This window comes from Gymnoscopelus braueri (genome assembly GCF_963280865.1).
Source record: "Gymnoscopelus braueri genome assembly, chromosome: 24".
In the NCBI taxonomy this organism is placed as follows: Eukaryota; Metazoa; Chordata; class Actinopteri; order Myctophiformes; family Myctophidae; genus Gymnoscopelus; species Gymnoscopelus braueri.
In genome coordinates this window covers 25,015,516-25,042,682 of record NC_137626.1, presented here as the reverse complement: position 1 = coordinate 25,042,682, position 27,167 = coordinate 25,015,516, and the positions used below count along the sequence as shown (strand labels likewise).

Genomic DNA, 27,167 nt, shown 5'->3' with positions numbered 1-27,167 from the left:
CCATGCGTGAGGTAGGACCATTTCTCTCTAACCACATGGACTGAGAAAGAGGTCAGACGTACAGTAACGTTACGTCGCCTCGCGCGAAACAGAACACCCACGTATGCGAGCAGCACTCTCGCGCATTGCGCACCCCTCCGTGAATAAATAAAGTGTGCAGGTACCGCTTGAGTTAAGATTGCTTTGTCTGAGCGACTCAAGTTTGCGTCTCTGTGTTCGTGAAAATGTGGGTCACGGGTTAAATGGCCACTTAAAGCACAGGGAACTGCCAGATGTACGCACATATACGTACACACACACACACACACACACACACACACACACACACACACACACACACACACACACACACATCTACACACATATGACTTCCACAGACCTCCTTGTTTACCAAGACTGTGTGTGTGTGTGTGTGTGTGTGTGTGTGTGTGTGTGTGTGTGTGTGTGTGTGTGTGTGTGTGTGTGTGTGTGTGTGTGTGTGTGTGTGTGTGTGTGTGTGTGTGTGTGTGTGTGTGTGTGTGTGTGTGTGTGTGTGTGTGTGTTCATTCTGTTAAGGGTTCAGACAGTCCACAGGGCTGAGCTGTCCTCTCCACTGGGCTGGAGTTGGAGAGGAGGAGATGGGTGGGTGGGTTGTTGAGCAGCAGTCTGCCTCCGCGCCAAGTCACACACACAGGGGGGGGGGGGGGCGGAGAGACTCGAACCTCCCCCTCGGACCATCAGTCTGGAAGAGAGAGACCACAGAGAGGATGAACAGGCGTGTTAATTGAGATTTTAATTTATTAATGTACAGAAGCAGCATCAAACATCAGTATCGTTGATGTCGGGCAGAAACCTTGTACTGTATCTCCATGTTATTCAACTTTTTTTCTTTCATAAATGAAAGCCCTACTTCATCATACAACAGTGTCACACAAAAGTAACTGTGGGTTTTATAAATATTGAACCAAGGAAAAACTAAACGTGTGACTAAATGATAACTACATTGGATCCATTGGAACAGGGGCTCTTTTTTTTTTTTTTTTTTACATTTCCTCAAAAGTAACAGTTTTGGACATACAAGGTTTCCACCCGACAGTGACGATATGTCAGTGTATTCATTTACAGTATGCCGTGGCATAATGGCATTAATAGCACCATTTGGTATGAGATGATGTCATACAAAAATCATTTGTACATTTAAACTGGTCTGGTCTAGTTCAAGGCTTGGATGTTAATCCAAAATGATTGGCATTGAGAATGTGACACAGATTTATTAAGCAGGTTTTGCACTGTAAAGTCCCCAACGGTTTTTCACAACTGGTGTTTGTTTGTTTGTCTGTAAACAGTACAATGGAATGAACCTCGCTGACAGTTCAGACAGCAGACATATTAAGAAAGCCTCAAGTGCTTTGAACTAAAAGCCTTGTGCAGACTGAGTTCGTTCCATGCCTCCCGAATGAGATTATCCTGTTTATTAGTGGCACAATAACAGCTCCACACTGGAGCAAAAACAAACAACCACTTTCAACCTGGGATCCGTCTTTTGGGCATGTTGTTATAGGCAAAACATTTCAAAAGTCTTTCAAAAGAAAAATCTTGACATGTATTTATTTATTTTCGCCTAAAATGACATGCCCAACTTAGGGATAGAATATCAATGCATCATTATATTAAATAATCGATTACTTGTTATATTCAATTCGTTTGATTAACTGTTGCACCCCTACTCATCCATCTATCTGTCCCTTCCTCTCACACGCACGTCCGCTTTCTCCTCCCAAGCACACCCAGGAGGAGCTGCTGCATAGATGCAACATTCCCTTCTTTCCATCCTCTGATAACGCACACACACACACATGCACGCATGCAAACACACCACACACACATTGACCACCGCTGCCGTTCCAGCGGTGCGACTGACGCTGTCACTATAATCCCCCAAGACTAATCCCATTGCCGTAACATTCTGCCTGTGTGTGTGTGTGTGTGTGTGTGTGTGTGTGTGTGTGTGTGTGTGTGTGTGTGTGTGTGTGTGTGTGTGTGTGTGTGTGTGTGTGTATATGTGATAGACACAGGAGTCACATTCAGACCTATGCACTCCCAGCCTAAAGCGAGCACCGGGGGTGATCCCCCCTCTACTAACAGCAGAAATTGCATAATCTGGATGGGCGGTAGTGGGGGAGGTGTGTGTGTGTGTGAGAGGGAGAGAGAGAAAGGGTCTTCCAGGGATGCTGTGTTGGGGAGTGTAATGCAGAGTTGCAAGTGTTGCCATGACCGCGTGTCGCACTCGGCACTGCGGCAGAGATACGAGGTGGCAAGCGCGCACGACGTACAGTTGTACTGTAATCAGAGAGAGAGAGAGAGAGAGAGAGAGAGAGAGAGAGAGAGAGAGAGAGAGAGAGAGGAATATGCTGGAAAATACGTGGAATCCCGACACATGTGACGTGTTTCCTAGCGCGTGGAAGCACGTTTCCGCAGTCGGCTGCACATGCAATGCTGCTGGGGGCACACTGCTCTGTGGGGTGATTTACTCACAACTAGGCAAGGAAGAGGGTGGGTGTGAGGGAGAGGGGGTACAGGGGGCCACAGGGGTCTTCAGAGGGGACCCCCGGTCATTCCAGGAATCAGAGAGAGGCGACCAGCAGTGAAGGACTTAACGCAGAGGCCAGGCAGGGCTATCCTCACTCTGTCCAATACTATACGCAGAGCAAGACACGATGACTTGTTTAGAGAAGTTGTCAAAAACACATTTACTGTATGTGGAATGGTTATTGTGAAAAATATACCAGTGAAAGACTATGTCAAAAATAATTTAAGTAAAAAAAGTGACACAGTATGATTGAATATACTGTAATGTCATACTGCAGCATAGCAAGCAACAGGGTGGTAGAGTTCAAGCCGTTTACACATTCTGTGGAGAGAAGACTCAAGAACGACTGTTATTGTTTTATGCCTGAATTATACTTTAGCAGATCTGCAAGTTCACGTTGTCAGCTTGCAGATTGACTATTTTCAGTGCGCGACACCGGCACGCAACCAAGTATAACTCGGGGCTACGCTCTTCTCGGAACGTGGGGTCAGCCGGTGCACAGAGACGGATATTTCCGGATCTTTTTTATGTGTCTGTGTGAGGCAGCAGGACAGAGATGAAGGGAGGGAAGGAGGGAAGGAGAGAGAGGGAGAGAGAGAGAGAAAGAGACAGGGGGAGAGAGAACGAAAGAGGCAGAAGGAGAGAGATGAAGGGAGGGAAGGAGAGAGAGAGAGGGAGAGAGAGAGAGAGAGGGAGAGAGAGAGGGAGAGAGAGAGGGAGAGAGAGCTTGAAAACCACTCTCTCTCACTGTTTGAGGCTGGGGGCGTGTCTGTGTGCTACAAGTATAGTGGCAGGAGAGTGGCCGTCGGCCCTGTCAGTCAAGTGGCTCTCGGTAAGCGTGGGCCAAAGACAGCCAGCCAGCGCGGCCTAATCCAGCCCACAGTAGTGGGCTGTAATCTCATCTGGAGCCGTGTGGCGGGCTAAATGTGGGGAATGCTGTCCACGCAGTTATCTAGCTAGCACTCCTGTCTGGAACATCCCGGCCCACTTTAGCCTGCGTGTCAACACACACACACACACACACACGCGCGCACACACACACACATAAGCACACGCACACACACGTAAGCACACGCACGCACACACTGCAGACCCTCGTTTCAGATTTCCTTGGCAGAAGGCAGTGTGTGTGTGTGTGTCATGTAACACAAGTATTCCTTGTCTGTTTGTATTGTGCTGTAATGTGTGCCAAGATAACTAGTTATGCAAAATATGTCCGCTTTGCTAAGGTTTCTGTCCCTGTCCTGATTGATGAGCATTTGAGTCTACATACAATATACTGTATATTCTCTCTGTGCGTGTGCGTGTGCGTGTGTGTGTGCGTGTGCGCGCGTGTACACTGTGTAAAAGCCGATAAGGTAACAAATGTGGAAAAACACACAAGCAGGAAGAAGGAGGGGGGGGGGGGTGTGAGAAAGATGAGAGGATGAGTGGAAGGAGAGTGCAAGGAGGTCGGCGAGGGCTCTGCAAGCCAGACACTTCTCTGATTCCCTCTCATCTGTGTCAACAAACGCTGTGCTGCGACAGGTGCACGCACTGAGCATGCTCACACGCTCCACAAACTAGTTAGAGATGCGTGGCCTTGCAACTGGATCCCCCTTCCTCTCTCTCTCTCTCTCTCTCTCTCTCTCTCTCTCTCTCTCTCTCTCTCTCTCTCTCTCTCTCTCTCTCTCTCTCTCTCTCTCTCTCTCTCTCTCTCTCTCTCTCTCTCTCTCTCTTCTCTCTCTCTCTCTCTCTCTCTCTCTCTCTCTCTCTCTCTCGTCCTAGACCTCTCTCTCTCTTGTCCTAAACCTAGAGCATGACCCATATATTGGTTTGGCCAATATATCAGCCAATCAGACCCAAACATCTGGCATCAGTCAAGCCCTACTTTTACCTTCTATCTCTCTTTCTCTCGCTCTCTTTCTTTCTCTCTGTATTCCTTCTCTCTCCTCATTGGCTCTCGTTTACAGAATAAACAACGCACATGCGCACGCGCGCACGCACGCACACACACACACACACACACGTCACCGGAAGCTAGCGTAAGTTAAGTTGGCCAACACACTGTGAGTGGCTGAGAGGTCATTGTGTGATATGATGGCCCTGCACAGCTCACTAATCCCTGGTGATGAATCATATTTACGCTCACTCACACACACACACACACGCACTCACTCGCTTGCACGAACACACACACACACGCGCACACACACACACAACGTGCACTGCGTGCCCTGTGGGTGTAGCAGATGGTGGGTTGTCATTAGCGGCGAGAGGAGGTGAGAGGAGGTACAGTGCTGCGTCCGTCGGGACTGCCGCTTGACCGCTCGAGGAGTGGTTGCGCGCACGCACACACACACACACACACACACACACACACACACACACACACAACCCCCCACACCTACCCATCTGTCACCGGCCCTCAGGAGGAACTCTGAGTGTCGGAGACCCCCCCCCAACAACGCATGAACTAAAACACTGTCTCTCAACATGTGGCCCGGGGACCACCAGGTGTCCAAATGGATCCTTACGGGTCCATTTGGATCCAGCGTTTGATAGCCAGCCACTCCCCTCCCTTCCGAGGCAGGCTGCGTTTTTATGTTCTGATTCCAAACACGGACAAAACGGTGAGGGTATTAAAAAGTGAGGAGGCCGGAAGCAGAGACGACCGATGAGGCTAATCTGGGCCTGATAGACAGAAGGTCCAGCAGCAAGAGCTCTGCAGTCACTGATCCTCAGCCTGGGTGACAGGGGAGGGGGGGAGGCCACGTCACATGACCTGGCTGGTAGATGGAACAACAGGTAAACAAACACCTGACCCCGATAGATATTAGATAACTTCCGTAAAGGCATCAGCTCCAGACAAAACAAAACAAAACAAAAAACACCTATGTGTGTAAGATATCGACCGGGTTGAGCGCCTAACCGCCCCTCCGTTTTGTTGGGTCAAAGAAGCCGCGGCATTCCCTGAGGCGAGCTGTCACATGGTCAAGCAGGGGGCGCAGAGACGCTAAATTCCTTGCGGGGCTGCAGGTCGACGGGTTTACTGGTACTTTGATCCCAGCGCACGGTCAACATCTTCCCTCTGAGGGGCCCCCAGTGAGGGGTCCTGATAAACACTGTATCAGGGCCCTCTGCCAGGAGGAGGAGGCGGGGGGAGGGGGGAGAGGGGGTGGCGCCAAAAACACACCGCCGCACTTTGACCTCCCTCAACCCGCTCTATTGGGACAGAATGTTCAGTAAACAAGCGATCAGCCTCGCTAGCCCGGGCACCCAGCTCCCAGAATTCACCTTGGCTAAGGGGCCTCACCAACGGTTTGTTTGTTGCTTTAAAAAGCAAGGGCTCTACAGTGCCTGCCCTACTCTAAGCCCCGCCCCTTCCCTCTCTTCTGCTTTCTCCTGTGAGCTTATGAGACTATGAGCCATCTCTATCTCTCTCTCTCTCTCTCTCTCGTTCTCCGTTCCTCTCTGCTTGTCTTACTTCTGCTAAGTGAACAGCCTAATGAGGCAGAAAGGCAGTGGAGTGCACGTGAGGTCCTACCCATTAAGTGCAAATTTGCTCGCTCTCCCACAAACAGCCAGAGTTGAAAAACAAAATAGGCTATTCTCTCTCTCTCTCGCTCGCTCCCCATGACTGCTACGTGTTTATGGGTGTGTGTGTGTGTGTGCGTGTGTGTACGTGCCAGAGTCCGTACTTCAATATATATTTTTTCCATTATTTCTTTATTTCTCTCTCTCTCTCTACATCTCTATTCAAGAAGATTTGTTGCCGCAATTACATCATTCTTACATCTCCATGTGCAAAACATATAACCAAGTGCTTGTTTGTAATTTGCATAGATGATTTATAACATTACAAATAATCGTTCCACTGTCTGTTCATCAATCATAACATTTTGAAGGCAGTAGACTACATCTCTCTTTCATACACAGAGTGCTCCCCCAGATGTCACGCAACCCCACTCCCACACACACCTACGCCGACACACACTATTCATTTTGTCCTAAAGCCGAGACAAAAACAGCGTTACAGGCACCTTTTCTTTTTTTTTTCAAACAACGCACTGTCAGGAATGTGGACTGTGACATTGAGTTACCTGCTGGCAGCTAAACAACAGACAACCCCCTCCCCACCCCAACGCATGGGGTTGCCAGCCGCTACTCGCAAGGACAAACGCACATGTGTCAGGGCCTCACATGTCACTGCGGCCCCCACTCAGCTCACAAACACACGTGGGTTCATTTGTGACCGATAACAGCGTGGGGACACGGGAGGGTCACGCCTCACTGAAGTGTCAACACTCGCCTCTCAGCTGCCCCGTGTTCACGGTGTCAACCGAACTAACCCCACACCCCCACCCCAACAACACCCCAGTGGGCCTGTCACAGTTTTGTTGGTGAGGGGTATTCTGGAACAAAATATTGATCAGACGAGTGGGAGAGCAAGGGGTTCGAGGGGGCAGGGTCACGGTGACGCGCAATGCATCCTAATGCCTAGTACCCAACCATGCAGCAAGGGCCGGAAATGCCTGGGGCGCACTGTGACATTACTGTTGACAGGCAGGAACCCACATGACTTTCTGACAACCCTCATTTCATTACCATTTGCTATGGCTTCTGAAAAATACATACCTAAAGCTAGACTAATTCTAAAACATAAATGCCCCTAATCCTAACGGAATGCATGGTAATAGGCAAGGCTTTCATTTAAAGCATTTCGTAAAGCAAGACTCCCGCTCACTTAATAAAAGCAATTCTCTCATGTAATTTAATGATAAAAAAAAAGAAATCCCTCATTCATTCTGGTCATGTCCAAGAACCTTTTATAATAAGCGTTATAACCGCTTACTGCTTACTTTAACATTACTCATACTGTAATTCTTTATTTAAATAAATAATAGTAACAATAATAATAATAATAAACCCTGCGTAGATAGGTGTGCCCATAGAAAGAAACAGCAAAAAAAACAACTACGCAACAACATTATCCTGCATCGTCATGGTGCCTAGTGCCTACGCACAAGGCTTGTTTACTTCAGTGCTTCTCTCAGGTCCAACGTGCGTCAGCTTGGTCACGTTTCACTGGAGCACAGCCACCGTCCCGCTCTCTTCGAAATAAACAACTTCAAAATTCAAAAAGTGTCGCTTGATTCAGACTCAGTGCTTGCGTTCAAATCAAGGGGCAGCAAACAATTTATTTATTCATTTATTCACACCCCCTCTCCTCAAGCACAGGGACTCCATTTAGACTGTGCACGCTACAGCCACACTTCTTTATCCTGTTCATACAGTAGAACCAGCCTTTTCTGTTTCCCTCAGAACGTTTTGCACGCCACATTATCGCAGCGAATTAGGTCACACATAGCAGCACTTTAGATATGCTGCCAGAAGACATATACTAGTCTATTCATCACAGTTATCATCACATTATACTATATTAAGTTTTCCAAATTGAGAGGAAAATATATTTTCATACCATGTTGCACACAAATGGGCATGCAAAATGTCATTGATGCACATTCATTGACAGCCACTTCAGCCAGTTCTCACTGGCGTTGGTGTGTATCCATCCAAGCCAGTCACATGCACCAACCAACATGAGAGTCACTCACCTTTGGCAGTCGTTGCAGCCTCCTTGAATCCCAAACAGACGTAGGGTGCGGTGTGTAATCCATGGATTCCTCGTTTACAGCTGCTGGTGGGTTTGAAGCCAACCAGGTCTTCACACTTGTCCATGTCCCTGTCGTCCAGCAGGTTCAGAGCTATGTAGTTCAGCCCGTTCTGATAGCCGGCCGACGTCTGCCGACTCATGGGGCTCCCGCACTCCTCGTCCGAGCCTTCGCTGCTCCTGGACGAGATGTTCTCCACCGAGCTGTGCCTCTTGGCTGTGTCGCCGCGGGCAAAGGAGGGGAAGACAGGTGTGACGGTGGCCGTGGATGAGAAGGTCTCAGAGCTGTGGCGCCGTCGGCCCTGTGGGTTGGCCCTGATCACCTTGGCTGAGCAGTCGGGGTCAACTGAGGAGGACGAGGCCCCTAGCAGGAACACCCCAATACCTCCGCTGACGCCCTGGTCCTCCAAAGACAGCCCCCTCTCCCTCATGGCCTGGCTGTTGGAGGAGAAAGTCACAGATTTTCATACTACATCAAAATGAACAATAATGAATGAAACACTGACTGTGATTTTCATTTTATGTTTGCTATGTTCATTTTCAGGCATGCTACTTTCTGATGAAAATGAATGAAAAGCTACTTTCGTAATCCTCATACTGCAAAATACCTACCATGCTGTGATCTGAGGAACGAGGTGTGGAGGCGAACTGGCCATTCCAAAGGTCATCTCAGTGTAGTCACTTTTCACCTCGTCAGGACAGCCCTGGGAGCCACTGTTGTTGTCCAGATGGTACTCCTCTGAGCATGGGCACATGGAAAGTTCCGGCAACGTGTCTGAGCATTCAATGGGGGTGTCAGCCTCCTTAGGCGAGCATGAGCCCAGCTCCAGGTTCATGTAATCTGACAGGAGGGACCTCCTCCTGCCTCCGCCACTGGAGCCCATCGATGAAGACTGGCTCTCGCTGGAAATGGTGGAGGGTGGTGAACTTTTGCTGCTGCTGAAGTCTATGTTTATATATTCACCAGGGCTCCTGGGCTCACTGGGGAGGGGATGTTCAGTCATGCTGGGAAGCATTCGGAGGGTGTCCAAGGACAACCTGTTGGGTCTGCTCAGCCTCCCTTTGTACGCGAGGCTCTGGCTGTGTCTAACTGGGGAGGGCGCCAAAGGATTGAGACCTGAGCTTTGGGCTGCACCATTGGGCTGCATCACCGCGTAGTAGTCAGACTCTCCCCCTTTAGGCCTCTGGCTCTGAGGGCTCATAAGAACATACTGGTTGTCGCTGTCTTCATTCTTGGGGGCCTGCAGCTTGGCTGACCGTGGCAGGGAACCGCCAGTGTGTGCTGGCCTGAATGATGATGGCTCACTGGCCAGTGGACCAAGGTAGTAGTCTGGTGGGGTCTGGAGAGGGCCTGGGTTGCCCGGCGACATGTTGATGTACTCTCCGTTACCCAGACGGCTGTCTGGGCTCTCCATGGATGACTTGGAGCTACACCACATCCTCATGTAGCCGTTGTCCTCCAGAGAGCCGCTGCAAGGCGAGCTGGTTTTGCAGCCCCCGCCTCCCACCGTTGACTGGGTGTGCCCCCTGGGGTTCACAATCTGCTTGGGGGCTGAGACACACATGGGGCTCATAGGAACGTAGTTGTCGACCTTGGTGGACTGCGGCACTACACCTGGCGTCATTGGCATGTAGCCGCTATCTCCCAGGTTACTGATGGAGCTCCTGGAGGAGCCGATCTCAATGTCCCCATAGTCCTCTGGGTAGGACACTTTAGGGGAGACGGAATGGAAGCGCTGGCTGTTCGCCGCCCTCATTAGCGTGTACTCATCCAGGGAGGCCGAGGAGAGCGGCGCAGCCACCCGCTGTTGACGCGGCGTGGTGAGAGAGTAGGTGCGCTTCCTGTAGGCTTTGTCCAACGCCAGGCCGTCCATACCGCCCCCATGCCTGTGGCCGCTGGCCCCGTCCATCATCATGTAGCCACACGGGTCGTTGGCGTCACGAGAGGGAGGCGTGCTGGAGAGGGAGTCAGGGGTGTCACTCCGGGTCAGAGGGAGGAATCTGGCATCGCCGGGGCTAGAACCGTACTCATCACACAGCATGAAGCCTGTGTCGCTGAGGGAACCGGAGATGGAGGCGCTGCAGCTGAAGGGGCGTCGGGCCTTGTCTGGGGTGTAGATGTTGGCGCCCCCTCTGGGAGACGAACTGATTGGGCTGAAGGCAGTTGGAGGGGAGTTGGACATGGTCATGGACCTGCTGTGCTGCAGGTTGGAGGAGGTCTCCAGCATTCGGCAGGTACGCCCGCTACTAAGTGTCTGGGACCTGATGAGGTGGTTTCCAGAGCTTAAGCTGGTAGGGCTGCCACTCACAGATATAGACATGGATACTGGACGTGCTGTGGTGCACCCATCTCCTTCACTGGCTGTTCTAATCCGACAGGATGTGAACTTCCGCCCTGGGGATGTGGCCGCCATACTGTCCGTCCTTGATCTTCTGACCAGCCCCGTTTGACTTGGGGGGAGGTTGTTCAGATTACGTCGCGTGGGCACTGAAATGGGGTTGGTACTGGCAGACTGGCTTTTGCTCCGCGGCCGGAATTCCGAGAGCTCTTTCATGGCTTTCATGGCCTCCAGGATGGTCTCATGGATGTTCTGTGCCACCACAGAGTCCTCCGCTTGCATCCAAAACTCACCGGGCCCCGTCACCGCCGAACGGCCCACTTCTATGAAGAAGAAGCTGTCGGAGTGACCGCATCTCCGAATGTTCATGAGCTGTAAACTGACAGCGGCCACCTCGGAGTTGAGCTTCACGAAGCTTATCGTCCGGCTGGACAAACACAGCCTGTACACGCCGGTCAGATTCTTGATCTGACCCAGTCCTTTCGATTTCAAGTTGACCTGCCATACCTCCTTATAAGCCGCCGCCACGGGCGTAATAACGCCGTAATTACAACTCGACTGATCCTCGAAGCCAACCAGGGAGGAGGTAGACGCCGGCGGGGTCTCGTACACTTTCCCCTCCGCGATCAGGTCGGTCAGCACCTCGAACCAGCTCTCCTGCTCCTGCTCGCTCTCGGCAGCCACGGCGAAGTACTCGTCCTTGGTGTAGAGGGCGATGAGGTGCTTGTGCTTGGCGTCGGCGCGCTTGTTGACGCACAGGCACGAGTCCAGAGCGATGACCCGCTTGGCGGCGCACTTGTTCCTCCATTTCTTCTCGCTCTCGTAGTACTCGAGGCGCGCGGGGGAGCAGCCAGCGCTGTGCTCCCGGAGCACGAAGAACCGCCGGTGTCCGTGCTTCTGCTTCCTGAGGTATCCGCACTTCTTCACGTTGTTGTTGTTGTTATTACTGGATACTAACAGGTGTCCTCCTCCTCGATCTCCCGTCGCCGGAGGACTCGCCATATTCTCACGATTTGTAAACTTCTCAAATAGTTCTATTTCGATGTCTGCTTGTTGTAACACGCAATATTAAAAAAAGAAAAAGAAAAAAAAACTTTTAAATTAAATTAAAACAGAGCCGTTTTATTGGAATCCATTGCATTAAAAAAAATAGAAAAAACTTTAAATTAAATTAAAACAGACCCGTTTTTATTGGCATCCATTGCAGGCACCGATCGTAATAACATGTCCGCTGTCCGCAGTGGTTGAAGTGCGACTGACTGACTGACTGGGGGCTGGAGGAGAAAAACAACATGTGACGTTGATACGCTGAGGCTCTAAAAAAAAAAAGAGAGAAGAAAACACACGGTCATAAAAGGCGGTGCTGCCTGGAACTGGGCCGTGCCTGTCAATCACTTACGGTCCGCGCCGCTCATTGGCCGAGAGAGCAGTGATAAACGGGTAGGTAGGGATCTGCGGACCCGCCCCCCTCCCCCCCTCCATTGTTGCCAGATTTTGCGACAGAAATAAGCAACTAGGTCCATGAAAACAAGCCCAAAAGAAGCAACAACATGAGCACTTTAAACCTATTTATATTGGCTATTTAAATAGCTGATCTACAAGCTCACAATGGTGCGACGCATTGTGAGCTTGTAAATTGGCTATTTTCAAAACAATCTTGGAAAAAAAAAAAAAAAAAATTATACAAGCAACTTCACAGAAAAAACAAGCCCAAAGTTGCTTATAATAAGCAGACATGGCAACACTGCCCCCCTCCTTCATTCTGAAATGGCACATTGTGAAACCACTTCTATAATGAGGAGTGTGTGTCTTCAATGGGGAACAAAATAACCCCAGGCGTTCTTTGAATAGATCACCGAAAATGACCTGTGGAAGATAATTATAGGCGTTTGGTGCACTGCATTCACCCAGGAACATAATCAATTTCCGTGAAAACAACAACAACTGCAAACAATAAAATGCAAATTGTTTAATAGCCTCAGTCTCTTTCCAAAACAGAGCCAGTTATGATTACAATGCATTTTATTTTGTTTGATACAGCAGTTTTCAGCAACCAGGGAGGGACAACATCCGCCACTTATAATCTGCGTTATTTTTAATGCTCGCTTGTAGCATATAGCTAGATAAAACTAACATGTCAACATTCAGCTGCCATTATGTTTGGTTTTATTTATTGTAAATGCACATCCTACACCGACTGTCCAAAGTCCTAAAAGTGTGTTTGGGGAGGTATATTAATATACACCCACATTCTTTGCTAGGTTGACTTGTGCGTATTCTTATACATAATCTTGAATGAAAACAACCATCTAATAAAGATGAGGGGGAGATGCGTGCGTCAGACGCGGTTCCCCAAACAATAGAAATACTGCCATCGTCTGGCCGTGCTGCCTGCATTCAGTGGTGGAAAAAGTACTCACATGTTTTACTTAAGTAAAAGTATCAATATTGCAATGTAGAAGCACCCTGTTACAAATAAAAGTCTGGTATTAAAAATGTACTTGAGTGAAAGTACAAAAGTATTGATATCAAAATGGTACTTAAATACCAAAAGTAGAAAGTACTCATGCAGAATGTCCCATTTTCACAAGTTTTCAAATGTATAAAAAACATGCATCTTTTGAAAATAGCAGATCTACAAGCTCACAATGCATAACTGTGATTGTGATTGTAGATCGGCTATTTTCAAGTGGCCAAAATGTATATAGGGCTGAAGTGGTTAATGTATGTTTTGTAATAATAATCAAAATCTACAAAGTAACTAGTAACTAATGTTTTCAAATAATTATAGTGGAGTAAAAGTACAATATTTGCCACTGAGATAGTGGATTAGAAGTAAAAGTACTGAAAATAGGAAATATTCAGTTAAGTAAAATGTGTGTCTTCGTTATCTATTCTTCACAGACACAAACATGGCCAGTGAATAAACAAATTGAACAAATATTTGCAGCAACTGTATTATCTATAGGCAATGAAAACAGAAATGGAAAGTACAAATATTTGGAGAAACTTTATCATTAGGCTATAGGCTGAGAAGGGGCTTGTTGGATGATAATGTTAGGTAAATAGGAGGGACATATGTTCAACAGATCATCTTGGTAATCATGTCCCATGATGATGATGGTGGTAAAGCTCCCCCTGATCTCGCTTATGATAAGTAACTGTCACCCTGACACCAGACCCCCCCCCCCCCATGAGCCTCCCAGCCCCCCACGACAACACTTTGATTGGTTTTCATAATCTCTCAAAAAGAAGATTACATACATTGCCCATCAAGGTGACAATAGCAAACAGCCTGTATTATGTTGCTGTGTGTGTGTGTGTGAGTGTGTGTGTGTGTGTGTGTGTGTGTGTGTGTGTGTGTGTGTGTGTGTGTGTGTGTGTGTGTGTGTGTGTGTGTGTGTGTGTGTGTGTGTGTGTGTGTGTGTGTGGGGTGTCTCCCCATATCCCCTCTTAATGACTATATATTGTTCATTGTTTTTGTTTTTTTATCACATGCACACACAGTCACTGCGGCGGATTAAGAATAATCCCTTCTGATATCTAACAAGTACATTCTTCTGTACGTTCTCTGGTGTTGTTGGTGACAGTGTGTTTGTGATCCCAGTGACATTTGGCTGTTGCCTCTTTGTCTGTTTGGGACAAGTGTTGAATTATTGGGGTTAATCGTAGCCCGTAGCATGTGTTCTCAGCATTAACAGCAACCTCTAATCTGACACCATTGATAAAAACAAACGCCTCTGCCTGGATTTACACAAAGGCCTAGTATTAAACAGCGTGAGACAAACACCACTGAAAGAAGTAGATTATGACACGATGGGGATTCTGATAAACATGCTAAATGAGTGTTATTGTTGCTTTGATTCACTGTGAGTTAGTAGATAATGGCTTTATTAAATGTAACGTACACTTCTATCATTATTTGCATAGCCAATATGCAGCTTTTAGTTTGAGTTTTTGGGAAGGGGCTAGACAACATGTAAACAACAAGATGATGCTGCTGAACTGTCTGATGTTGAGGCAGCCGCAGGAGGTAGTTTGAGTCAGACCAGTAAACGACAACAACAATAACAGCACAGGTGAATAACACCATCGTGTTTTCAGTGTAGAAGACCTTTGACTTGCAGTACACAACCCTGTTATGTAAGGCAAATAGCACAGTCAGGTTAATCATAATTATGATAATCCCCTGGAAGCTTCACACAGTACATTTAGCCCAAATGTAAAGGAGTAAATGTAAAAAAAAATCTTCACAAATATACTTGAGTAAAAGTGAAGTGTATGTTTCATTAAAACTGAAGGGCATATTATATTATTCAAAACATTACTTAAGTAAATGTACTGCAACTGAGTAAATGAAACTCACTACCCACCTCCGTTTCTAACACAATATATTGCACATTAGCTGTAAACAATACTTGCAGCTCTGAGGTGTAACTCAGGACCTGGTGGTACAAGAAGTCTATCTGCTGAAGTGTCCTGAAGCTCCATTCTATGGCTGACCCTAGGTCTTTGACCTCCACATGGAAAGTGGTTGTCATGTAAGGGTTCGAAAATACTAGTGTCTCAAAAAACAGAGTTACAATGCAAATAGTGGGGCAGTGATGGCTGCCAGAGGTTTTTCTTTCTTTCTTTCTTTCTTTCTTTTCTTCAAAAGATTTGTCTGAACCACTTGCTTTGAAGGGAGACAAAGCTCAGTGCATTTTTTAATCTTGGCCCATTCGCATGTTATAGTGGTCTGATTAAAGCTTTTACCGAAACATGGTTGTCTGGTGTGGCTAGAAATAAAAATGGTGAGGTCAAGTCTTAAGCATTATTTATACTCTGTTGTACTACCACGTGTCACGGGTCGAAAATAGCAGATCTACAAGCAAACACGTCGCATGCGTGGCACGTTGTGAGCTTGTACATCTGCCATTTCCAGCATGCGGCACCGTCGTACGACAGTACAGGTATAAATCAAGTATTACTTACTTAGGAGTTTCATGATTCAGGATGTATTATTTGTCACTGGCTCATAAGTGCAGTCTGTGAAATGTTGACGTGTGATTGGTGAGAATGGAGTGCTGCCACTCCTGTGCTTCCCAAGTATTCCAAGTCAGTTTGCATTTCTTGGCAGAGCACCCAGCCAGAAGGTTGTACGGTATGCACACCTGTGCAGGCTGAAGAAATATTGCTTAATTTATTCCTACATTCCTGCTTGATGTTACCTGTGTGTGTGTGTGTGTGTGTGTGTGTGTGTGTGTGTGTGTGTGTGTGTGTGTGTGTGTGTGTGTGTGTGTGTGTGTGTGTGTGTGTGTGTGTGTGTGTGTGTGTGTGTGTGTGTCCTTGAGCCAGGCATTGAACCCCTAATTTCCCACAGAGAGCAGGCTAGTAGGCTACCTTGCATGGCTACCTCCACCGTCGGGGTGCGAATGGGTGAATGTAATCCACCCCGTCATACAGTATATAAATGCACACCATTTGCTTTTATAGTCTTTTATAGTCTCAGTGTGATGGCTTGACCAGTGAATTGGGGCAAATTATCTAAAAAGTCACTTATAGCACTGGTATTCTTACTGGTGACCTTGAGTGAGTTGATCTCTTCCTTCCGAAGTTTGTTTGTACATTTCTAGGTATCAGAGAGGTTGATGAGTGAAGTCTTGAAAGCTTAGGAAGTACCGGGTTGCCAGATCCTTGTACCACAAAGCTGCTTTCTGCTGTTGTAAACAAAAACAGATCAGCAGCATAGCCTACAAGGTCACATGGTCGAGCCAACAGCGAAAATGATCTAGAAAGTCACTTATAGCACTGGTAATCTTACTGGTGGTGACCTTGAGTGACATCTCTTCCTTCCGAGGTTTGTTTGTACATTTCTAGGGATCAGAGGGTGATGAGTGAAGTCTTGAAAGCTTAGGGGGTACCGGGTTGCCAGATCCTTGTACCACAAAGCTGCTTTCTGCTGTTCTAAACAAAAACAGATCAGCAGCATACAAGGTCACATGGTCGAGCCAACAGCAACCAGGAGTTTCCACTTTAAGTGTAATTACACACTGAAAGCCTGTTCAGACAAACAATGTGCAGCTGGGTGAGACTAGGACAGAGATACCATGCTGTAAACTGGAGGGTTTTTATTTTTGTTATACAGCCGACATGTCCTTGAGCAAGACACTGAACTTTCCCCACCAGCTGACCTGCAACGATACACATGCAGATTCAACTTTGACTTTGCACCTCTGTGATTGGTCCTAACCTGCTTAAATGAAGCAAGTACGATACACATGCAGATTCAACTTTGACTTCACACCTCTGTGATTGGTCCTAACCTGCTTAAATGAAGCAAGTACGATACACATGCAGATTCAACTTTGACTTCACACCTCTGCGATTGGTACTAACCTGCTTAAATGAGGCAAGTACAATTACACAATTACAACCCTACGCCTCATGGTCTAAGTAAGCCAGATCTGGATCAAAGGTTGAAAGGTTAACCCCTCCATGTATGAACACACACACACACACACACACGCACGCACGCACGCACGCACGCACACACACACACACACACACACACACACACACACACACACACACACACACACACACACACACACACACACACACACACACACACACACACACACACACACACACACACACACACACACACAGATTGCTGAGGGCCTGCTCTGAGACCATTTACTTGGGGATCCTTGGATTAATCAAACATCGATAAGCTACTGCGAGATTACAATAGACATATGTTGTTTGTCAAGTCAAGTGAAATGCGCAGTGGTGGTACACACAATATACACAGACACCAGATTGCAGCACTGGGACAGTACTTAATCTAACATATTTGATACCTACAGTAGATCTAAAGTTTTTTAACAGCTTTTTCATTTTCATTTGTTTTATTTACGATTTATGATTCTGCTAGAGATAAAATATACCAGTAATCCATATATCTCAGCTAGTACATTAAGTCCACAGCACAATGTCTTGTGAGCTTGTAGAACTGCTATTTACAGTGCACGACATCGGTATCCAACCAAGTTTAAATCAGGCATTACAGAGCATGCGTTTACAAATGATGTTATATCCACATGCATACAGTAGCCTACATGTGGATGTTCTAGCGCAGGGGTCTTCAACAGGGGATCCGGGATCCCTAGGGGGGTCCTCAGAGTTACTACAGGGGGGTCCGCCAAATCTTTGTGTGATAGGATATTGTTTTTTCATTAACCCCCTGAACCCTAGCCTCCTTAGTCTGAGAACTTTAGCCACTCTACAAGCTCACCTCGCCTCAAGCTTGTAGATCGGCTATTTTCGGCAAAGAGGTTTAGATGTAGAGAGAAAAAAGTACAGAGCCAAACGTCAAGTTTACCAATGTCTGAAAATACACGTTAACATGAATACAACATATCAACAGAAAAGATCATGTGTAAACAAATAAACCATAAAGCACTAATTGACACAACACTGATGACAGTGCTGTCAAATAAGTCTACGAAGCTTTCTATGAAATCTATGAAAACGTTTAATCTGCAACACAATTATACAATATGTAGAGGGGGTCCCTGCTTCCTCTCTCTCTCAGCTAAGGGGTCCTGACCTGAAAAACGTTAAAGACCCTTGTTCTAGCGTATGCCCTCCTTACGGTTAGGGTTAGCTGGTAACCTGAAAAAAGACCCATGTTGGATTCAGACAAGTGCAATAATTCCTTTATTTATTCATTCAAGTGTTCAGTGGAATACTGTATACGGTACGGTATATGCGACTACCAACTGTATATACCTTTACAATGTGCAAGAATCAATATATTGCTATAGTGTACACACTGTATATTGTACATGTATATTGCTCTTTATAAGGCTATAGTGTATATTGAAAACAATTTACTATTAATACAGCGAAGCGATAGTTCATGTAGACACGGAAGGCAGGAGGTTTATGCTACTGTACGTTCACACTCCCCGGACCGCCCCCCATTCATTCGCTAACAAGCTAATTCATTCGTACTCCCACAAGTCAGTACGTTCATCCTCACGCCATTCTCATTCGCTACAAGCAAACTCACTCACGCCCTCATTCCTCTCAGCGGTTCATTTAAGCAGCCTGTTCTCTGTTCAGTCTACGTGATTCGCTGTCTAAGCTGGTTGTACAGCTGCTTGCTTTCAAATTCCCTCTACCTCCCCGGCCTCCTCCCTGTGGCATTTAGTTCATATTTGTTAGGTTGATTCGGTGTTGTACTGTGGTTCTATGATTCTGTGTATTGTACTGATTCAATGTTCAATGGATTGTACTATGAATCTATGTGGTAGTTTAATTATGCATTGAAGGTTCAATGTTATGTAAAAAATTATTTTATGCTCTGCTCTGGGGGTTCATGATTTCAGATCTGTTGTCCTGCTTGCGCTGGTAATCTGTAATATCACATGAGCAGAGTCACACCACCAAATGTGAATGCAATAACATTGCAGTAAATGGTTAATGTTGCTGTAAATGGTTATATATTGCTGTCCGGCAGGAACCAGCTAACTCCATTTTTCCGCTTTTGCATTTCTTTCCATAAAACACCCTTTACGTCTGTGTGTTGGTAAAAAAAAAAAACATTGAACCAATGAAAAGTATTAAAAAGGACTTCTGACAAAACCAGCTAACTCCATTGGATCCTCAAACTTTCTGCTAAACCAGCTAAGTCCAGCAAAGGGGGCTGGAGTTAGCTGGTTTTGCTGACTCCAGGCTCCAACCCCTTTGGACCTCCAACCTCATTGTGAGCTTGGAGGTCCATTCAGCTGTTCTTATCAATGATGAACAAAACCTCCTAACTCCATTTTTGTTTTGTTTTTTTCATTTCCTGAAAAATTGACATTTTGGAGTTAGCTGGTTCCTGCCGGACAGCAGAGATATGCAATGTGGTAAATAGTTAATAAATGGTATTGGTTATTCCTGAGCTGAAGTGTCTAAATGAATTGTATTAATGTATTAAACATAACATAACAAACATAAAAAGTATACAAATTTGTTCAGTCATATTTATTACAAATGTTATGCACTTAACAAATCTTAAACATAGCAGAAACATAAAAGGAATGCAATACACTAGCTCTTCAGTATCTGTCTCCACAGACAGTTATTGTAGGAGAAGTGCACCAGATCGTAAACACATTGATCCTTGTTGCTGTGTTCCAGTAATTTCCTTCAACATTATATTAAATCAGGATGGAATTACCGTACTCACATGAACCCTAGTGTCCCTATTCTGAGCATGTCATAATAGGCAAACATTCTGCAAAAATAGCTCTGAAATTCTAGAGGGCCTATTGTCGAAGTGATTTGGTGTAGAGGGGGGAGGGGAAAGAAGGAACCAAGTATAGATCCCTGTATAGACCCCTGGGGGACCCCGGTAAATAGGGTTTCAAGAGGTTAAAGATGATGAAATAATCTGCATTACCGATGATGGTCACTTTTGAAGGCACATTCAACACCTCTCTTCACCCCTAAAATTCTTTCTCCATGAACAACTGCTCCCAATATTCCCTATTCCTCGTCACCCCCGTGTGCCCCTCACAGAAACCCTGCAGCGTCTCCCACAGTGACAATGCCATATAAACATGAACAATCACTGTCCCCTTCAACTCCCCCTTCTCAGACACTCTCTCAAGGAGGCCCACCAGTGCGCACTGAGCCAGGACCTGGTCTGTCCCAAACATGTCAATGTTCAGTCGTATCGACCCTCCATTATATGGGACAGGGTAAGGAGGCGAGTAGAAACTGAGGAAAACAGGAGCTTCCTGGCTGTCAGCCAACCATGTGAGATTCCGCCTGGCCAGGATCTCCAGGTTGCCTTCGACTGGCCGCAGCGGCTGCCAGTCTTGGATGATGGCCCCGCCAGGTAGCTGGACCCTGGAGTGGAGTTTGGGGTCAAGGAGAACATCTCTCATCTGCTCTTTTTCCAGGGGAACCATTTCAGGGACGGACACAGTTAAGGCGCTTGCTGCTCCTGCAGAACATAACTTGTTCTTCAAGTGGGAGATGAAGCTGTTGAAATATTCTGCTTCACCAACTAAAGAAAGGACAGCCTGTAAGACGGAAGGAGAGATGAGAATGAGATGAAAAGACGGTGAGAAAGGAGGAGAGAGGCAAAGACTGTTTGCCTTAATGTCTCCCTAAGTCTGCCATTAAGGATTATTTGCTAATAAGCCCTTGCTAATAAGTATTTATCATAACCAAACATGGTACGGACTATATACAGTATATGTATATTGTATGTATGTAACAACACACACACACACACACACACACACACACACACACACACACACACACACACACACACACACACACACACACACACACACACACACACACACACACACACACACACACACACACAGACCCGTTGTGCCAGCAAGCTGTACTTGGCCAGTTGGTCATCTGGTCTGGTCAATCTCTTCATCTTTATGGTCGGATAGAGCTGTCGGACATAACTGTCAGCAAACCTATAGGTTAAGTACAAGGTTCAAGGTGTTTATGGTCACACGCAATACAGTTTGTAGCAGAATTACATGTAGCCAAATTCTACAATTCTTGTACTTCAAGCTGCAGTGTGGATAACACTTAAATGATAAAATATGCAATTATTACACATCAGACACGAGACCTACAAGACCTTCAAAAAAAAACATGTCCTGTAAATTTAGTTAGATTTTAGTCATATTGATTTATTTCAGCCAGCTACTCACTGACTAAAAAGTTGCTGTATACAGGTATATGTGTTTAAACCAAGTAAATTCTGCCTAATCAGTCAGTCCCTATTTTATACTTTGTTTCATGGTGGCGTTGTACAAAAAAAGTGCAAATATCCTATCTACATAATTCACAACATAGCTATTTTCACTATTTCTGAACATTTTAGACAATAATGACATGCCCAAAATAGGGACGCCAGGTTGAACGTGGCTTTAAACAGACACTGTCTTAGATGTTGCAGCTGCAGTGTTGCAGGCTGCCATTGGTTTTCATAATGAAAGACCATGAGTACCGACCTCTGTATGACCCCAGCCACACCACGACCTCTGGCAGAGACACACACCCTCAGACCCTCCACCACCACTGTGGTCCCCTCATCAACCACCAGGCTTGACTCTAGTGCCACCTAGTGGAGGAAGGGAAATAATGTGTCACAGAGAAATATAAACTGCTCAAAAAAATAAAGGGAACACTTTGATCCCTAAATTATTTTGAGTTTTTTCATGAACTGTGTACATAATGCTAACGAAAACTGCTCAAAAGAATGATCAAAGTGTTCCCTTTATTTTTTTGAGCAGTGTATATAATATATTTTTCTCCTCATGTCTAATCATGCACATACCTGGACCTACCAACGTGTTACCACTTTTGCACTATTATGCTTAAAGTCATCTACAGTATCTGCTGGTCTTATATATGTAGATTTTTATGTTCTCTTTGACATCATTATTTAATGTTGGATTTTTTCTCCCTGCACCCCCCCCCCCCCCCCTTTCTTCTTCTCCATTTCTGGAAAAAATCTAAATGATGGAGCTTCTTTACACATGTAAACCAGTTGATGTTAAAATAAAGTTTATTCTGATTCTGATGTACAAGGGAGCAAATAATTCTGGCCTCATGTGCTCCTTCAGGAATGAATGGTCCGCTATGTGTCAGAATGTGTCCTCACCAGTTTTCCCTCACTGCGTGCCAGTATAACCGTCCTCCCTGGTTCTTCCAGCCACTCATGGTAGCGGTGTGGCAGGTAATCATTGCCTCCATAGATGCCTTCAGACATGGACATGACCTCCTCGTAGTCCTCAGGCTGGGCTAACCAGAACGTTAGACCCTCACGATCACCCACGCAGTTCCTCTCCATGCCGAGCCTGTGGATACACAGACTGAAAACATACCTCAGGTCACTTCATACAACTGTGCTGATGTTTAATATAATACCTGATAAGTTGTCTAAATTTTATACCATTTTATTATTGTGATGTCATGTTTTCACTGCACTACAATTCCAAGTGAAATGTTTGTTGTGAAATTGTCTAATAGAGCTTAATAGGATACTAATACTGCTGGCCCTAAATAATGCTGTGGCTGTGCTTTCAATTCAAAGGGGCTTGATTGGCATGAGAAAACATATGTTTACATTGCCAAAGCAAAGTGGTCAAAATAATGTATGTACAATTAAAAGCGAATAAAGAAATGTCTAAACAGAGCTGTGTTACATTGCAAGGAAGACTATAGCTTACAAAGACCCTCCCTCTCTCTCTCATTGGTCCACTCACTCTAGATTCTCAAATGAAGTACAAGTCCCTGTCCAAAGTCTACTGGGCTGCAGTTCAAAGCGGAAGAACATTGCCACTAATTAAGGAGTTGTCCTGTCTTTATTAAAAAACGTAAAAAATGACAGACAGTTTAAGACACAAAAATATCAATATAACAATGTGTGTACTATTTATAAAGCCCCCCACACACACACACACACACACACACACACACACACACACACACACACACACACACACACACACACTAGGACACCATAACTTGCTGGATAGAAATAGGCAGCAGTCCATTCCATGTACTACATTACACTCGTAGACTCTTTGCTAGTAACAAAATCAATTCAAAAGTTCAGTTTGACACACTTCCAAGCTACACATGGATACAGAGCTGCCTGGTCTACAGACTGATGATGGCTATAGTACATGCCATGGTGCACTGAGCAGCAGTGTTGGTACTAGTACTCACATGTTTTACTTAAATAAAAGTATCAATACTGCAATATAGAAATACTCTGTTACAAGTAAAAGTCCAGAATTAAACATTTACTTGAGTAAAAGTACATAAGTAGGCCTATTGGCATCAAAATATACTTAAAGTACCAAAAGTAAAAGTACCAATTATGCAGAATGTCCCATTTCACAGGTTTCAACTTCAAATGTATAACAATCTTTTGAAATTTGCAGATATACAAGCTTAGCTTGTGAGCTTGAAGATCGGCTATTTTCAAATAGCCAAAGTAAAAAATAGATTAAAATTTTTTTTAAGACCTTTAAAGGGCTGAAGTGGTTCACGTATGTTCACTAGTAACTAGTGGAGTAAAAAGTGCAATATTTGACTCTGAGAAGTAGCGGAGTAAAAAAATAAAGGTAGATTTTGTTTTTAAAATACTCCAGTAAAGTAAAAGTACCTCAAAATCTCACATGATTGGCAAAAAAAACGTAAATACAGTACTTAAGTAAATGTACTTAGTTACTTTCCACCACTGCTGAGCAGCGAACAGTTATTAGTGTAGCCTAGGCTATACTTACACTTACTTGTTGGAGACGGTTTTCATGAAAGTGCCACTGTCTGTCAATGTACCGTAGACTATTACTTTCAATGTCAGACTAGCCGCTAGGCTAATCTTGCTCAGCCTAAACATTAACTTTCCGTGATTTCGCAGCAGTCATGTGAACATTCGTCACCAGTTGACTGCAGTTCCTAGTCGGAATTTAAGATCATTGACTCATGACATCATGAAACCTCGGTGGAGTTGAGAAGGTCACTGGTCTTCAACAGGTGGTCTGGGGCCCATAGGGGGTCCACAGTGTTATTACAGCTTTAATATGCCTCCTCCAAGTGGATCATGCATGCATGCGTGTCGTGTGTGTGTGTGTGTGTGTGTGTGTGTGTGTGTGTGTGTGTGTGTGTGTGTGTGTGCGTGTGTGTGTGTGTGTGTGTCATGGAAACGTTTATTTTCAGAATCAGAATCAACTTTATTGTCACATCACATGTTGAGTTATTGAATTTCTTAGATTTCAGAAATTAATTTAAAATAGTTTTTGAAGGAAAATGGGCAATTGTATAGGCACGAGTAAAGATACATTATGATGTATTTTGGTCTGTCTAGGAAAACTGGGTGAATATCCAACCTGAAACCAACTTCACCACGGTAAGTCACCGGTAGATAATATGCTAGTAGTAGTAACCTAGTAGATAGATAGGTACTGTACAGACTGTCAGAATGTGTAGGTAGATTAATAGATGCTGTACGTAGATGACTGAATCCACCACTAGATGGAGTCATTGGTCTACTCTGCTCACAGAAGGCAATGGCCACATGACAACTAATTGTTCACCAAAAAGTAGGCTAGAAGCTTTAGTTTAAACAAAGCATAAGCCATTTTATTGAGATTAAATTGAACACAAATACAAATTAGAATACAAAATGTGTGTGTGTGTGTGTGTGTGTGTGTGTGTGTGTGTGTGTGTGTGTGTGTGTGTGTGTGTGTGTGTGTGTGTGTGTGTGTGTGTGTGTGTGTGTGTGTAATTAGCTCACTGGATATTGATTGATTGATTAATTGAATACTTTATTAACAGTTTGCAAGAAAAAAGCACAGAAAGTACAGTTCTTTACAAGAGGATGCTAAAAGGATAAACCCAATATAGCACTATATATGGCTTGTTTCCATTGGGGTCCTGTGATAAACAAGCGCAAGCTTGTAGATTTTTTCATTTGTTTTCAAAGCCAATGTAATGTTAAAAGTGGTTCAACTGATTTTGATGCTATATAAAAATACAAAACACATTTTGCGGATGCCACTTTGAGAACCACTGTGCTAACACACACACGCCAGTCCAGCTGGTGGCGGTAATTGCACTCTAACCTGGTTTACACATTCCCAAAAAAAACGCAAAGAATCAATATGTCGTCACATCCTTTCCTACTTCCCTCTTCCTTCAGAGAGTGAGTTTGGACGTTTCTGGAAGGCGCGTCTATCCCGTTTTAACAACTGCGTTGTTTGTTATCGTGTGTCATTAAGCAGAATAGCCAGTCAGCATCCAAACCAAAAACCATGGCGGATCCCAGGATACGGCAGATCAAGATCAAAACCGGCGTGGTGAGGCGGCTGGCCAAGGAGGAGGTGAGCTACATCAAGGAGGTGAAGCAGCAGGAGGACAAGATCGAGCGTCTGAAGGCGGATGCGGGAGACGACGAGGAGCAGCGGTACGTGATCAAGAAGCAGCTGGAGGTGCTGCAGGAGTGTCGCATGATGGTGCCGGACTGTCGCCGGCGCCTGACCGCGGCCCACGCGGACCTCTCGCAGCTGCTGGAGACGGAGCAGGACCTGGCCGAGCGGGAGGAGTTCGTGGAGGCCAGGAGCATCCTGGACTCTGTGAAGATGGACGAATGAATGAGTTATGAAGGAGGGTTCGTACTAGAGGCCAGATTCAGAAGCACCCTGGACTCTTTGAAGATGGATGGATGAGTGGATCACCGTGTGAAGAGTGCATAGAGCAGTGGTTCTCAAACCTTTCAATTTCAAGGCCTCCCCTTAACTCAGAGAGTATACAAATGGAACCTAACGGGTCCATTTGGTCCCATTTGTATACTGTCAGAGTTAGACTTGGAAGGGTCCATTTAGAACACCCTAAAAGGAACCCAGAGATTCCCTAGAATCCACTTTGAGAACCATTGTTAGAGGCTATATAGCACCCTGGACTCTGTGAAGATGGCTGAATTAATGCGAGCTTGTAGATCTGGTTTTTTTTTTTTATAGCCACGGTAACACATTTTGCTGGGGACCCCCTGAAACCCCTCCAAGGACGGACCCCTGGGGGTTCCCCGGACCCCACTTTGAGAACCACTGAATTAATGAACCGTGATGTTCATGACATTTTTGCGCCACTCGATGTCCCGTTCTTTTAGTTCACGCCTTGTTTAGCCAACATGATGGAGATGAAAATCAAAAGTGAATCTCAATGCATTTGTTTCTAGTTGTAGGCCTTGTTTGCACACATGGACCTAAAGAATAACTATTCGAAGTGAATATATGCATGCATTTCCAATTTGGGGCCTCGGACACATGGATGTGGCTTAAAGAATAAATCAATATATCTTCATGTGTTTTGTTTCTACGACTGATTGATGACAAACATCAGCCTCAGCTTGAATTCAGACACGCAGTGGATTTTGTCCATGTTTTCTGATTGGGTGTGAGCTTGTTTACATGAAAAGAACATGATAAACGCCTATGCAACCACTGTAAACTATTATTCGTAAATTTTGGGCAAGGGCAAAGCCGGGACAATTTTGGTTGTGCATGTTGAAAACCGGGACACAATATTTAATAGTCGGGACTCGGGACACGCAGCTTGAAAACGGGACGCCTGGCCACCCTAGTTTTAGGCCTTGTTTGGACACATGGACCTAAAGAAAGAATATAACAATTCAAAGTGAAGATGCATTTATTTCCAATTTGGGTGCCTTCGACACATGGATCTAGCCTAAAGAGTTGACAAAAGTTCAAAGTGAACCTTATGCATTTATTTCCAGTTTTAGTCCGTGTTTTGTTTGGACAATGGATGGACACATGGAGATGAAAACATGGGAGGGGGGAGTGATTCCTGTTTTGTCATTTAATTAACACTGTGTACCTGGTTTTAACATGCTTTTCCTATGTTTACAATAGTCACAATTAATTTCTATCCTATGTTTACAATGATCACAATAAACGTGGTTTCAGTTCAATAAACAAACTCAATGTGTGGACTACTGACTTGACTTCTCTATGGTGTGGACTGCGGGCAACCATAATGTCCCATGGTGGAAAGTAAC

General features: G+C 45.4%; 3 protein-coding genes across 5 annotated transcripts; 1 reads left to right on the top strand and 2 right to left on the bottom strand.

Annotated features, from left to right (window-relative positions):
* Nucleotides 1-359: 359 nt before the first annotated feature.
* On the bottom strand, nt 360-11,805 carry LOC308080939 (insulin receptor substrate 2-like). The gene is made up of 3 exons (XM_080423054.1): nt 8,835-11,805; nt 8,167-8,660; nt 360-721 (listed from the first exon to the last, which is right to left on the bottom strand). Exons 1-3 carry the CDS (start codon nt 11,561-11,563, stop codon nt 717-719), a joined length of 3,228 nt encoding a protein of 1,075 aa, XP_080279180.1. The 5' UTR covers nt 11,564-11,805; the 3' UTR covers nt 360-716.
* Nucleotides 11,806-19,665: 7,860 nt separating this feature from the next.
* Nucleotides 19,666-24,022, bottom strand: LOC308080407 (putative N-acetyltransferase 16). 3 transcript variants are annotated; one of them, XM_080422250.1, is made up of 5 exons: nt 23,878-24,022; nt 22,245-22,455; nt 21,592-21,701; nt 20,943-21,045; nt 19,666-20,625 (listed from the first exon to the last, which is right to left on the bottom strand). In XM_080422250.1, exons 2-5 carry the CDS (start codon nt 22,431-22,433, stop codon nt 20,044-20,046), a joined length of 984 nt encoding a protein of 327 aa, XP_080278376.1. In that variant the 5' UTR covers nt 22,434-22,455; nt 23,878-24,022; the 3' UTR covers nt 19,666-20,043. The 3 variants fall into 3 exon arrangements, with proteins under 3 accessions (XP_080278376.1, XP_080278377.1, XP_080278375.1); XM_080422251.1 differs by having other exon boundaries at nt 22,245-22,440; XM_080422249.1 differs by having other exon boundaries at nt 23,884-24,022.
* Nucleotides 24,023-25,292: 1,270 nt separating this feature from the next.
* Nucleotides 25,293-27,101, top strand: LOC308080398 (tubulin-specific chaperone A-like). Its single transcript, XM_080422240.1, has one exon. It carries the CDS (start codon nt 25,405-25,407, stop codon nt 25,741-25,743), a length of 339 nt encoding a protein of 112 aa, XP_080278366.1. The 5' UTR covers nt 25,293-25,404; the 3' UTR covers nt 25,744-27,101.
* The last annotated feature ends 66 nt before the right edge of the window (nt 27,102-27,167 follow it).